We start from the raw sequence: 15,236 nt of genomic DNA, 5'->3' as shown, positions 1-15,236 counted from the left end.
TGGTGACTAATGCTTCTTTAGTTTACCTGTTTAAATCAGCTAATGCAACACTATTGTCATATTAGTTTGTGCTTTTAGTTTGTTTTCGTTCGTTTCCTTAAAAAAAATGAATCATGCTAATCATAAGATTGGAATATTCAACTGTGGATTTGTTAAATTGACTTTACCTTCATCGTCGCGTTTGTGTATATCTTGCAACACAGTTGTGTGACACACAACTCCTTAACATTTTGTAACTACTTAATTCAATTAGAACTTAAATATGCAAAATGGTAGTTTTCTAAATTATTTTGTGTTGGGACCACCCGGCCAACAATAATATATGTTATAAAAACATTATTTCTGAATGTTCGCTGAATGTTCAAAATGTCCAGTTTTTAAATATGCATTACATTACGTTGATTCGTTTGGTTATGTTAAAGCTATGTAATCTAAATGAATGGACATTTTATTTGATTAAATACTTGAATATTGAATTTAGGCTTAAACAGTGGTATATACCCTCATTCACTTTAATTAATGTATCACTGAACACAGTGTACCATAAGCTACAATATGTACCATTTAGGTATTAATATTTACACTTTAGGTACTAATATGCAGATTCAAGAAACTAAAATGCACTCTTTAGGGGTAAATAAGGAACAAAGGTATGTATTTTGAAAAGGTACATGCCAATGACAGCTTGTGTATAAGTTCACAGTACTAGCCCTTCTCTGGAGCCATATTCCGCCACACGTTTTTGTCATGGTTCTCTGTGCTATATTTCTCTTGCAATAAAAGAGTAAATATGTTGACACTCCTGTTATTGTTCATGCTTTTTTTTTTTTTTTTAACCGACAACTGCAGAATTTTAGCTCTGTGAGCAAGAATATCTAAACTAATCTACATTCATCTAAAATAGAAATAAAACAAAGTCAAGCTAAAGTGCTATTACTGAGGACAGCCGTGTTTGTTCAACTGCATATCATGTGGGAACGCCTCGTTTTCAGAGCTGTACAGACATGTTCTTCACTCACAAGCTGCCGTAAAATAGGAGAACAACAGACATGGTCACGCCATCTAAGAAGAAATCAAGTGCACCAGGTAATCATGAGTTCATGGACATTATTACATTTGTCATATTACGGGTCAAAATCGTTTCACGTTTTGAAGGATTTCGAAGTTGATCATTTCCATGTATTATCAGTCTGCAGGTTAAGACCATATGCAGTACTACAGGCTTGTTTTCTTTGGACATTGTTCTGTTTGGTAAGTTTGTGAGACATTTTAAAGCAGATGTTAAAATAATGATCAAATAAATAAGCATTTTATTTCTGCCTAAAAAACGATAAAATTAATAAGATCTTCATTTCTGCCTTACAAGTTAACAAAACTGTGTGGCATTCAACACAATTTGAATTGAGAAATGTATTTTTAAATTCCAATTTAATTTATAAATCTGAATTTAAGCATCATTAGCAAACAAATGCAGCATGTGTACAAATGTGTACAAATTTGTGTAACTCCTGTAATTGTGGTTTTAAAGTAAAATAGGTTTTAGCAGGAATCAATGAAGCTGTATGTTTGATATAGGCCTACGCCTGCACTTTTTGAAACATTTGATATGTTTTGTTTGTTTGTTTTTCTAAGCTCTTAATTACATTGCACAGTTTGGTCTTTATTTGTAGGCTAAATATTAGAAAATCACGAGATTATTTCTGTTTAGCACACAGGCTTCGTAACTTTACATTATCAAGCACTGTACATTCATTAAGAACAGCTGAGGTGGTAAAATGTGGTTTAGTCTGAAATAAACAAATAAGATATATCAGAATCCGTCTGTAAACAGTAAACATACACATTTACCTTAGTATACATCTTTTTATGCGTTAATATTAAACAACACGAGAAATGGCGTTAAACATATGCACGCAAATCATCACTTCTCCACATAAACTGAACTATGACAACAATTAGACATGCAGCGGCAACATTATCACAATATGACAGATAAATAAAGATAAATGAACTTATATTCATGCACGCACATTTACCACTCATAAAAGGCAGGCAGAGAACGAAACTGACAGTAAGCTGGAACCGCTCTGGCGAAACTGCTACAACAATAGCTTTCAGTCACGTGACCGGCTCGAAGACCTGGAGGGCAAAACATCCACAGAACTGCAGGACAACCCTGTCAATTTTCCATCTGTTTCACAGCCGCAAATATTTAGATCACCTCTCAAAAGAATAAAACAAATGTATGTGAACAAATGCAAGTTTTGGCCATTTGCAATCCATATTAATCACCCGCTGCAATATTGCAATCATTAAACAGTGCGACAAAACGCTGTAAAAACACTTAAAGTGCCTTAATATATTTAAAACGGTAATATTCTCTATATTAATGATGCATAGTTTACATAGGCAAACAGATGAGGCCGGAATATGAACGCAATCCGTTTAATGGTTCAGTGTTTTCCTTCACAGTAAAATCCTGAGTGTTAAATTAACACTGCTTGGAGCATATATGGTCCCACTCTAAAAGTGTGTTAAAGGAGTCCTATTATGCTCTTTTACAAAGTCTTGATTTTGTTTTGGGGGTGTACTAGAACAGGCTCTCATACTAGGTTTTGGGCCAGTGTGTGTTGTGATTGGTTGGGTGGGCCAGTGTGTGTTGTGATTGGTTAGCTGGGCCAGTGTGTGTTGTGATTGGCACCACTCGGCGCCTGGTCGGGAAATGTCACACCCCTTACCATAGCCGCCTGCGAGCTTCAGTGTAAATATAGCGTCAAAATCAAATAAATGTAAGCGCGATTTAAACCCGGATGATTGTAAACACTTTAAGTTCGTCTGCCTTGAGAAAACTAGCGTGTCTCCGACATAGTGATAACACTCATTGCCTTCTCTAGTGCAGCTCAACCAGGTCTCGTCCCATTCGTCGATATTTGTGATATCACAAATCCTGGAAAATATGCGTTGTAGTCCAAACGAGTCGTTCGTTGTAGTTTTTGAAAAGTGATTTATGTTAAATAAAATATCTCCTTTTGAAGTGGACTTTGAGCTTTGTAACTTTGCAGATATTTTTTTATGCTCAAACTGCAACATTACAGACTAACTAAAGTTGAAAAAGTGAAAACGCATAATAGGACCCCTTTAAAGTAACACTGAAGCAGTGTTAAAGTTAATGAGATAATTATCTGAATCACTGAAGAAAAGAGAAACACAAGAATTATAACTGACTTTAGTCACAGCCTTAACTTTTTCAGTGTTAAAATACATTCTATCCCAGCTTACAGGTGCAGTATGTGATTTCAGCATTGTGCTTTTCCATTCTTCATGTTTTCTTTGGCTGCATTCATCAGTCGACTCTAACATTCTTTTAGAGCTCCTGCAGGATTCAACCTTATTTTCTTCATGCATGGGGAATACATAGCCTAGTAGCCATGCATGAAGGAAATAAGGCTGAATCCCAGGAGCTCTACAAGCATGTTAGAGGGATGAATGCAGCCAAAGAAAACACGAAGAATGGAAAAGCACAATGCTGAAATCATTTACTGCACCTGTAAGCTGGGATAGAATGTATTTTAACACTGAAAAAGTTACAAACTTCAGCTTTAAGTACTCTCATAATTAGTAGTTGGGAAGTGGATGGCACGTTTGACAAGCAGCAACTTGCTGTTTGTTTTTGATTTGTTGTGTAAAGGAAACTTTTTACTTGATGCTTTTTAACCCAGCCCATTCACAGTTTGTGCATGATTCCGACAAACGCCTACAGATCTATAACTTTTCTAGTATTATCCAGATAGTATGTGTACCTACAATGAACATTAAAGGTGACATATCATGAAAATCGGACTTTTCCAGGTTTTAAGTGCTATAATCAGGTCCCCAGTGCATCTTCCAACCAAGGAAACGTGAAAAAGATTAACCCCGTAACTTTGTTTTGGGAAGCATTTTTCTGCAAGCATCTGAGAAAACGAGCGCGTCTGATTTACTGTATATTGCTGCTGATACACAGATCTAAAATAAACATACAATTTATTTCCTAGCTGTTTACCTTTACAGACATAACCAACTGTTTTTGTAATTCATGTGTGTTTTCAACGTAAACTTGTGTGTGAATGAGAACTTAGTTTAGTACGCACATGCTGTGACAGCCGCTTTCTGTCCGTGTGCTTCGGATGTGTGCGCTCAGAAAACCATATATCGGAAGTTTAAACTCATATGATTTAAAACACGTGATTTCAGCGCGATAAACATGATAATCAGAACCAAAACAGATGTTTTTAGCAGGTCCAAGCTGTAATGACACAGCTCTATTCTGGGAAAGGGAGCGGGGAGCAGCAGCTCATTTGCATTTAAAGAGACAGACCCGAAAAAAAACAGCTTGTTTCTGCTTCCACTCAAAATAGGCATTTTCAAAATGATATAATAAATGATCTGTGGAGTATTTTGTGCTTAACTTTAAAGACACATTCTGGGGACACCAGAGACTTATATTACATATTGTAAAAAGTGGCATGATATGTCTCCTTTAAACATTTGCACATAAAAATAAATGTAATTTGGTGTGAATGATATCCTGGTCCTTTCTCAGGCTCTGTGGGCATTGAATGGTGGGATCCACATCAAACAAATTCAGCCCGCCAGACCTAAACCAGTTCCTCAAAATAACAGTTCATCCATAATATCCGCGTTTGACATGGGAATCAGTGACGAGGAGTGGGGAAGACTACAGAAGGCTATTGGCTGGCCTATTCCAGATCAAGAAATCACTCATCTGAATCAGAGCACAAGTCCAGGCCACTCAACTTTCTCTATTGTGGGACTCAAAGAGAGTTACAAAGTGAGAGAAAAGATCTCTGTTATTATCACAGCCACCACAACAAGCAAGAACCTGAAAAGATATGGAGGAGATTTTTTCAAAGCAAAACTTTTCAATGCAGACCTAAAGTGATTTCAGCGCGATAAACATGATAATCAGAACCAAAACAGATGTTTTTAGCAGGTCCAAGCTGTAATGACACAGCTCTATTCTGGGAAAGGGAGCGGGGAGCAGCAGCTCATTTGCATTTAAAGAGACAGACCCGAAAAAAAACAGCTTGTTTCTGCTTCCACTCAAAATAGGCATTTTCAAAATGATATAATAAATGATCTGTGGAGTATTTTGTGCTTAACTTTAAAGACACATTCTGGGGACACCAGAGACTTATATTACATATTGTAAAAAGTGGCATGATATGTCTCCTTTAAACATTTGCACATAAAAATAAATGTAATTTGGTGTGAATGATATCCTGGTCCTTTCTCAGGCTCTGTGGGCATTGAATGGTGGGATCCACATCAAACAAATTCAGCCCGCCAGACCTAAACCAGTTCCTCAAAATAACAGTTCATCCATAATATCCGCGTTTGACATGGGAATCAGTGACGAGGAGTGGGGAAGACTACAGAAGGCTATTGACTGGCCTATTCCAGATCAAGAAATCACTCATCTGAATCAGAGCACAAGTCCAGGCCACTCAACTTTCTCTATTGTGGGACTCAAAGAGAGTTACAAAGTGAGAGAAAAGATCTCTGTTATTATCACAGCCAGAGACCACAACAAGAACCTGAAAAGACATGGAGGAGATTTTTTCAAAGCAAAACTTTTCAATGCAGACCTAAAGGTGTGTTATATGATAATATATATTTTTTTAAATACATTTTTTTGTATAAAAAATAAATATAGTGTTTCACTTGCATTAATTGTTGATTTATTAGCACAATATTACATATTATGTTTACGTTTAAAAGCTTTAAAAATGTATTTGCCAACAGACATTAGTTTTCTGCATTACACTTGTTCTTTTCCGTTCTTCTTGAAGGCGAGTGTGTACGGGGAGGTTGTGGATCATCGTAATGGGACTTACTCTGTTGCTCTTCTTCTGCACTGGGAAGGTCAGGCACAAGTTTCTGTTCGTCTTGAGCACTCCAGTGAGGTTGTGCAGATTCTTAAAAAATACAGGGAGTCTTCATTCCCACGCAGCCACTATAATGGCTACTTTGAAGGGCCAGGACTCAATAAAACTAAGATCCATGAAGTAGTAGAATGTAATCTTAAGTGGGGTGCAGATGGAAGCTGGAGGAAAGGCGACTGCTGCTGTGAGTATAAGGATATAAAAACAGGGACGGTGTGGCAGTGTGAGAGACCTAAGGAACTTTCCTGTGACAAACTGGTTCATCACTCATACGGACGTTTGGAAAGCCCATTACATCTTTTTGAGCAGCAGCTTTTTACAAAGTAATGACTCAAAATAAATTCCAAAATAATTGTAGAATTGTAAAACAAACAAAGAAAAGTGTACAAAATGTGTGTCTGTTTTTTTCTCCACAGGAATTTAACAAATGTTGCTATTAGTGGAGACAAAAAAATCATAAATGTCCTTCCCAACACTGCATCCATTGGTATGTTTAATGGTCTCTGAACATTTTGACCATCTCATTTCCTGTTTGATAAAAAAGAAAAGAAATAATGGCTCTTTTTTTTCAATGGCAAACCACAATTAGGCTTGAGTTCTTCTTTTTGTTTATTGTTTGCAAATTGGTTTATGGCATTAATATGTGTCATTGTTCACACATTGAATTTGTCGCACATACAAGTGGCGTTTCAGCAAATGAAGTATTTAAAGGGGTCATGAACTGCCTTTTGTTATTATTTTTGTACTATTCTCTGAGGTCCACTTATAATGTTGTACATTTTTTACATTAAAAAACATCATTTAAAAGTAATAGGCTATTTTCTGTGCTTGTTTTGACCCCCCTCATCAGAACACTCTGTTTGAATATGGGTGGCAGAATGTAGACACGGAAGTAAATGCCCACTGCTATAATTGGCTAACAGTTGTGTATGTTTGACAGTTTACGTCCTTCACAGATGGACGCATAAACGCTCAGTACATATCAAATGATCTGTAATAACAGACAAAGCAATAGTGACCACATAATAAGACCATATAATAAAAAAAGGTACTCTCACTTGTGTGTTGCGACATTACTGTCGAATCCAATATCTTCATTGAAAGTTCATCCACTCTTTCCTAACATTGGGATCAGAAGGAAGGCAATGCGCAGGCTGTGTTTTTCCACAACTTGCCAATATATATGTATAGGGGTGAGTCGTGGCCTAATGGTTAGAGAGTCGGACTCGTAACCCAAGGTTGCGGGTTCGAGTCTCGTACCGGCAGGGTAGGTGGGGGGAGTGAATGTACAGCACTCTCTCCCACCTTCAATACCACGACTGAGGTGCCCTTGAGCAAGGCACTGAACCCCCAACTGCTCCCCGGGCGCCGAAGCATAAATGGCTGCCCACTGCTCCGGGTGTGTGTTCACGGTGTGTGTGTGTGTGCACTGCTGTGCGTGTGCACTTTGGATGGGATAAATGCAGACCACTAATTCCGAGTATGGGTTACCATACTTGGCCACATGTCACGTCACGTCACTTTCACTTTCACTTTAATGTTCCTGCATCTGCCTCATCCCATAATAATAGAGTCAGCTCTCTATATCAACATCAGATGCCACACAATTTATAACCAGTCTTTAAATATACCACAGAAATAATTATGTTACCAGTATACTCTCCACTTATCCATTGACACCTTCTGAACATTTGGCAAAAGCACTAAAGGGGATTTGGTTTCAGAAAAATCAACAACTCTAAACAAAACTAGATCAATTCCTTTACAATTAACAAGATGCAAAGTCCATTCCTATGATGCTCGGGTGCTTCCAACTTTGTTGCAGCGATTTGAGGACAGTTCTTTTCTCTTCCAGAATGACAATCCCCCCTATGTCTGCACAAGTCCAGGCATCTTTATTTATACAGCACTTTATACAAAACAGATCGTTTCAAAGCAGCTTCACAGTAATAAACAGGAAAATAACAAAAATAACAGAATCAGCCGAAGCAAACTTCAAAAATGTGAGTTAAATTGAAATTCTGCCGTAAAGCAGCTCTAAAAATCTTTTCCACTACGTGGTACGATTCGGCTCGGTTTGATGTCCACTGTACTCCACTTGATGTAGTTTAGTACCGCTTTAGAGTGGGCGGGATTATACACATCGCCCCATCAAGCTCTCGCTGGATCCGCTCCTCGGCTATCAATGAGAGGAACGCTGTATTTCCTCAACAAACCGCGAAACAGCCTTTCTTTGGTTGTTAAAAAAGGTGCGCTCATTCAAAACATTTGCGTTTGTTCAAAAAAAATGTACCCAGTGGAAAACCCCCCAAAAGTGAGCCGTACCGAACCGCTCCGTGCCGTATCCATGCAGTGGAAAAGCACCAATAGATCTTTACCGTTTGGTTTCTGCATAGACCTGCGTTCGCCTCTCTCGTTATTTACACGTGAATCAGTGGGCGGGGCTAAACAGGCCACGATGTAGAAGCAGACTTTGTGGACATACACATCTTCTGCGGTGGCGGTGTTTAGCCACAGTATTAAATCATATGGCACTTTTCCACTGCATGGTACGACTGTCAATATGGGGTGCTGTGTGTACATTAATGAGGAAAAAAAATTAACTTAAATGATTTTAGCAAATGGCTGCAATATAACAAAGAGTGAAAAATTTAAGGGGGTCTGAATACTTTCCGTACCCACTGTATATCTATGCCATACAAATATGTTATACATCCTCAAGTCGGGACTCAAACTCGGGTCGCTCGAAGCATATCGGCATAAACATACACACACATTAACATACAGATTTTTGTATGTATGTTGCATATGTAAACAAAATACATATTGTTGACATGGTTGCTGCATATAATATCATATAAAAAATCATCATATATTGTTAACACATGTATACAAATTATACTATGGGTATTTTATATATGTTATACAGTTTAGTACATTTATATCTTCATCTACCTAGATAATTTATATATGTAAAAATTACATATATGGCAGTATCATTCTCGGTATACAGTAGGGCAATATGTCATGTTACATTTCTGTATGGGTTTCTTTATTTTTTTTTTACCAAAAAGGAAATGGTCAAAACATACATGGACCACATATCAGAGGACAGATATAATCTGAAATCAAATGTAGTTTCAAAAGAATTCATATAGCTACAACAGTATTTTCTTTTTGAATGTTTCTTTGCTTTAGGCACAATGGAGAAATGCAGGTCTGGCATGACGACACCGGTTCCTGCAGGATTTTATTTGAACGATGTCTGGAAGTCTTTTGTATGCAACACTCGACAGTTCAGTCCTGCACAAATGGGAAACTGTCTTAAAAACAAGATTGTCTATTTGATGGGAGACTCCACCACAAGGCAGTGGTTTGAGTACTTAGAAAGAAACGTGCCAGGCAAGTGTGACTCAGTTTTCAATATTCAATTTAAGAATTGATAGCATGTATATTATTAAACAAGGTACTGACATAGAGGCCCCGCAAAGGATATGGCCACTTAAAGTATTAGTTCACTTCTGAATTAAAATTTTCTGATAATTTACCCATCTCATTTTCTCTTTCAACGTCAAAATCGTCCGACATCGTTGTTTTACCTTTTTTTGTAAAGGGTGTTTGACTTTCTTTGCACGTTCACTTTGTAAACACTGGGTCGGTACTTCCGCCTACGTCACGTGTGACCTTTCCAACGTGACTACGTAATGCGTGAGAAAATGACCAATTGTTTTGCTAGATAAGACCCTTATTCCTCAGCTGAAGCTGCATTAAAACTGCAATTTGAACCTTCAACCTATTGATCCCCATTGAAGTCCACTATATGGAGAAAAATCCTGGAATGTTTTCCTCAAACCTTAATTTATTTTTTCGACTGAAGGAAGATAGACATGAACATATTGAACAACATGGGGGAGGTGAGTAAATTTTCAGGAAATTTTAATTCTGGAGTAAATCAATCCTTTTATCCAAAGATGTATCAATATATGGGCATTAGATGAAAATACCAAAAACTGGTGCACTTTTCAGGCAAATTTGCAAAATGTTGTTATGAAAATGACATATAAAGGTGAAGTTGGTTCTGAAAAAAGCTCATGCAGATCTTGTTCGCAGACGTTACTTTAATATTTTGTATCTAATGCAATTGTAACACTTCCCAGTGTGCAATAATGAATTCACAGAGGGTGGTTGCACATTTAGGGTGGACTTTATTCTGAAAAATATGAATTCATATTTTTAGTAGCAGTACTGATGTTTAACACGCATTACTCTCACTCTTGAACTCTCTCGAGATTCAGCATTTGTATTAAACATTAAATTTTTAACATACAAATATTATCCTCAGCACAAAATGATTAGAACAATATATCTGCTGTATTCTCAATAAACAACATTCGTGTTATCACATGAACTCATGTTAACACATGTGCAAACTTATAAATCAATGCATAACACGGTTAATACAACAGATACTTGCTTCACTTACTATTCAAACTTATCAGGAAATGTACACACAAAATTATAAACATTAACCTTCATCCTTCCCTCGGGTTATTTTGACCCACATTTTTAATTATTTTTTTATTTTTTTTAAATTGAGTGTTAATCTGAGTGGTACAAGACTTTTGGTCCACTTGAATTGACTTCATACGGGTGCAATTACAAGTAGATGATTTATATTAATTTGTTTTTATAATAATAATATGTTCAAACATGCAGTTTCTTTCTTATAGATTTTTACATTTCAGAATATAAAGTTGCCCACCTTTTTTTTTTTTTTTTTTTAAATTGAGTGTTAATCTGAGTGGTACAAGACTTTTGGTCCACTTGAATTTGGAACACACACACAAAAGAAAAAAAAAATCCTTCCCTCGCAGGTTATCATTCCGACCATAGGAATGAATGGAATGTCAAAAAAACATTAAATTCCATTTTTTTTATTTCAATTTTGTCACACTTGAACATGGATCACAAAAAAACAAAAAAAAAAACAAGAGTGGATTTGAGAACTTTATGTGGGTGTAAAAAAGTAACAAATCCTTCCCTCTCGGGTCAATTTGACCCGGCATAAGAATTAATCGAATGTCAAAAAACATTTATATTTGATTTTTTAAATTTTTTATACAAAATCTGACACAATCCAGAAACAAAAATTATGTCCAAACAAAAGGGATGAGACTACAGAATATTCTCAAGGCAAAAAACAAAACAAAAACACTTACATACCTCCGCATACGCACGCACACACACACACACACACACACACACACACACATCTGCATTTTTAGATTTTCAAAAAACTTCATTCTGTATGATTTATAAGCTTTTGTACCCGTGGGGACCACAATTTAGGTCCCCACCGTGACACGAGTCCCCATGAGTCTGTGTGTAGTCAGGTTTAAGTCCCCACCAGGATATATAAACCAGTACACATATACACACACACACACACACAGACACACACATCATAACACGCATTAAGGAAAACAAGGTAAATAAAAATACACACACACGGGCATATAAAAATAAAATACAAATAACAACAACAACAACAAAAAAATCATATAAAACCCTACATAAATATTAAGAAAAACAAAATAGGCCTTCGGGTCATTTTGACCTGCCAGGAAAAGATTTGTTACAAAATGTGAGGGAAGGATGATGGTTAATTTACTACGCTTAGTCTCACACATTTTTCACCAGCTTACTAGTGATATGACGTTCGGCACAGAGGTTTTGAAGCTTGTACCAAAAAAACTAAAGATCTCACAGTGAAGCACTGAGCCAGAGCTTGATTCGTTTTGCCATAACCACATGATTTGACGTCTGAAGCTTCTTTTTCGCACACAACCACGTGACTGCTTCATATTCTAATTTAAATAACGCAAATCCATTGTACAGGTTTGAAGTGTCATTCACTTCTGTGAAAAGAATAAATCATAATACGAACTAAAATTTCATGTATAGTTTAGTGCATGTTCAGTTTGTTTCAATCCCCACTTCAGAAGCACAGCAACTGACCATTTATTTTGAACATGCCTACATGAGCCATGCTTAGTTTTTTATTAATTTATTCACAAACTCATTTATTCATACTTTGTGTAAGTACAATGACATTTTTGTTTTTTATTGCTGTAAATGCAGTGTTGGGGAGTAGCTAGCTACAAGTAGCGACGCTACTAAGGCAACTACATTTTTCAGTAGCGTGATGGTAGCTCCGCTACTTTTAAAACAGTGTAGCTTTTCCAGTAGCAAACTACTTTTTCTAGCAAGTAGCGGTGTAGCGCGACCAAAAGCTACATTTTGTTTTGCATTCTGACGAGTCACAAACCTGTAATGCATTGAAGCAGCGCAGCGTCTTCTTCTGACTAGATCACAAACTAAATTTGTTCATTACCGCCATCTGCTCTGATATTATGCATCTCGCGGCTTTACAGTCTTTTCCACCTACAAGAGATCGTCTGATGATTTTGCAAAGGATGTACAGGAGTGGATATTTCACATGAATCAACTGTAATTTATGCAAAACGAAGATTAAAATGCGGTATACATCGAAGACTTAAAGCATGTAAAGGCTATCTCTCCCGGGTTTTCTGCAACCATGATGCGCGCGCATCCTGAATGTTTACAAACCGATAATTGGTCTATACAGGAGGTGAATAATAGCCTTTTAAAACTGATTAATTTACCTGCTTTATTGCACACTATCAAATGTCTATTTTACAAAGATGAACCGTCATAATAGGCTACAATCTGTCCCCCCACAGTTTTGTATTGAAAACTAATCAAACAGAAAAAATTGCGATACAGTAGTGTGCTTATCATTTGGCAAAGGATGGTTGTGGTGGGATTCCACTCAAAGTGCAGTGTTCACGCTCGCATCTGATGATTGATGTCTCAGAGGCTCCATTCACAGTCAGTAAATACTGCATGTGCTGTGAGTTTAACCTGCTTATTTTACGACTCCTCCATATCTAGTTTAAGTTACATTCATTTTGTTCTTGCATTGATGTTACGTTTGTAGCAGTTTTGCACTTTGACAGTCAGTTTGAGATAATGTAACTATATAACTATATTTTATTATTGTGTGTATCGGATAGCTTACAAAATCAAAGGATTGGGGCATTTTGTCATTGAAATGACTTGGAAAAAGTGTCCCAATCAACCTGAATTCACCCTACTCTTTGAAATCATGATTGCATTACAATATGTTGGTTTAAACCCCAAATATCTTACTTACAATTTCATTATATTTTACTTAGAACTTTATCGGAATTCTTCATTAACAATTATTCAGTTATTTGTAATATTAAATGTAAAAATAAATAAATAAATAAAATAATAATAATAAAAAAATGTAAGTAGTTTCAATGTAGCTAGTTACTTTTTGATAGTAACTTGTAGTGTAGCTAGCTAATTTTTCAGAAGGGTAGCTTGGATGTAGCTTAACTACTTTAATTTACGAGTAGCTTGTAGCTGGTCAAGCTACAATTTCAGAGTAGCTCCCCCAACACTGTTTATATGATTTTCATAGCACAAACTGATTTATTACATGAAACGGTTCAAAAGTGGCTGGAACGTCTGGGACGCCAAGGCACCTTTTCCCACCTTTCACCACAAGATGTCATTAGTGTGCAACGTCTTGAAAAGCTTTGAGTAATTAATCATTTTACAATACAGTTTAGGGGAAAGCCTTGGAGCTTCGCAAAGCTTCCTTTCACCATCACTAGCAGGGATAGTTCACCCAAAAATGAAAAACACACTTGTTTTTTCAAAGCTGTATGACTTGCTAAAGCTACGATTATAATATTATTTTCATGTATCTTTATCAGGCATAAAGAGAATGGACCTCCACACTCCTCCTGCAGGTGGCCCACTGATGGCTGTGGAGTTGAAATATAACATCATTATTCACTGGAGGCCACACGGTGTTCCTTTGCGATTTAGTAAAATGCCTATTACTGATCTGCACTATATCAACAACGATATTGATGAAATAGCCGGTGGGCCTCATGCAGTCGTTGTCTTCACATTGTTTGCTCACCTGGTTTTTCACCCGATAACATTTTACGTGTATGAAGTGGCCAAAATCCGCCAGTCTGTTGTTGCACTGCTGAGCCGCGCTCCAGAGACCACCGTCATCATCAAGTCTGGAAACACTGCTGGACAAAAGGTGCCTTTGCTCACATTCCAATCCTACCTTGTTTTCAACAAGAAAATACAGTATGGTACTTGTTATGGTATTTGTTGTACATGAAAGTCAACAGTGTTGGGGAAACTTACTTTCAAAAGTAATGCATTACAATATTGTGTTACTCCACTAAAAAGTAACTAATTGGATTACTTACTTACTTCTTATGAAACATAATGCATTAAGTTTCTTCTACTTTTGTCGTCTGGGCTGAGCTTGCTTAATTGTCTTTAATAACACAAAGCCCAAAGGTTATTTTTGGCAACCTTTCACACCAAAAGTAAAATTAATAAGCCTTAGGTTGAAGGAAGTGCATCTGCACCTCACGTCCAATTTCTCTCAACACGGGACAGGAGAGGTGTTAGTGAATAAATGGGGAAAAAGTAACTTGCATTACTTTTTTGAAAAAGTAACTCAGATATTTTGTTGTAAATTTGAAAGTAATGCGTTACTTTACTAGTTACTAGTAAAAATTAAATCTGATTACAGATGTGGCCATTAAGAATGCGTTTTTTTTTTATCACGCGGCAGCCTGCAATTCACCATGCATGATCACGGGGCTCTCTGCAGGTATTTCTGTCTATGTCACGATGTGGGAAGATTTGCATAACGCCACTCAAATGTTCACGCAAAGAAAGAAGGCGTAACTTTTATTCTCGCTGTAGTATTGTTGCCGCCGCCATGTCGTAAAGGCGCTGTGCTTCGTTGTGAAAGCGAACTACTTTGTTTGGTCTTCCAAAAGAGGACGATATCCGCTTCGTCATGCCTGGAGCTGATCCGTGCTGGTCGCTGAGGACATACATCAACTTGGCGCTGTCGATCGTCGGATCGGCTTTCACCGTGGGCAGTTTCCAGAACAGTTTAACCCAAATATTCAGATGTGTCCAGCTCATTTTATCGAGGACTGTTTCCTGATCCTGGTAGAGTAGACTACAATGCCGGCTGTTCTGACTCACACACTGTAAGTACGTTTTTTATATTTAAAGAATTTGCCACTGACGATTCAAACGCGAGTTTTGAGCAGTGTAGAGTAGCACTTGTTGTTTGTCATTTCTCCGATCACAAAAGCAGACATGGTTTTATGTTTACGCGGCACGATGCAA

At 37.1% G+C, this 15,236-nt stretch overlaps 1 protein-coding gene and 1 long non-coding RNA gene across 2 annotated transcripts in view; both read left to right on the top strand.

Moving 5' to 3' along the window:
- The first annotated feature begins 1,019 nt into the window (after nucleotides 1-1,019).
- Nucleotides 1,020-4,720, top strand: LOC107707720 (uncharacterized). Its single transcript, XR_001636289.1, has 3 exons — nucleotides 1,020-1,086; nucleotides 1,190-1,251; nucleotides 4,583-4,720. It is a non-coding gene; the product is annotated as an uncharacterized LOC107707720 (long non-coding RNA).
- Nucleotides 4,721-5,264: 544 nt separating this feature from the next.
- The window catches only part of LOC107707707 (NXPE family member 1-like), a gene marked incomplete at its 5' end in the record, with an annotated part of 17,058 nt that continues 7,086 nt past the window's right edge, over nucleotides 5,265-15,236 (top strand). Inside the window, 4 exons of the mRNA XM_016511800.1 lie at nucleotides 5,265-5,654; nucleotides 5,853-6,268; nucleotides 6,362-6,432; nucleotides 9,144-9,347. Of these exons, the coding sequence (XP_016367286.1) occupies nucleotides 5,265-5,654; nucleotides 5,853-6,268; nucleotides 6,362-6,432; nucleotides 9,144-9,347 (1,081 nt within the window). The remainder of the gene's footprint in view (nucleotides 5,655-5,852; nucleotides 6,269-6,361; nucleotides 6,433-9,143; nucleotides 9,348-15,236) is intronic.

This window comes from Sinocyclocheilus rhinocerous, unplaced genomic scaffold, assembly GCF_001515625.1.
Source record: "Sinocyclocheilus rhinocerous isolate Xijiao unplaced genomic scaffold, SAMN03320098_v1.1 scaffold655, whole genome shotgun sequence".
In the NCBI taxonomy this organism is placed as follows: Eukaryota; Metazoa; Chordata; class Actinopteri; order Cypriniformes; family Cyprinidae; genus Sinocyclocheilus; species Sinocyclocheilus rhinocerous.
The sequence above is the reverse complement of the archived record's forward strand: the minus strand, read 5'-3'. Positions and strand labels throughout refer to the sequence as shown.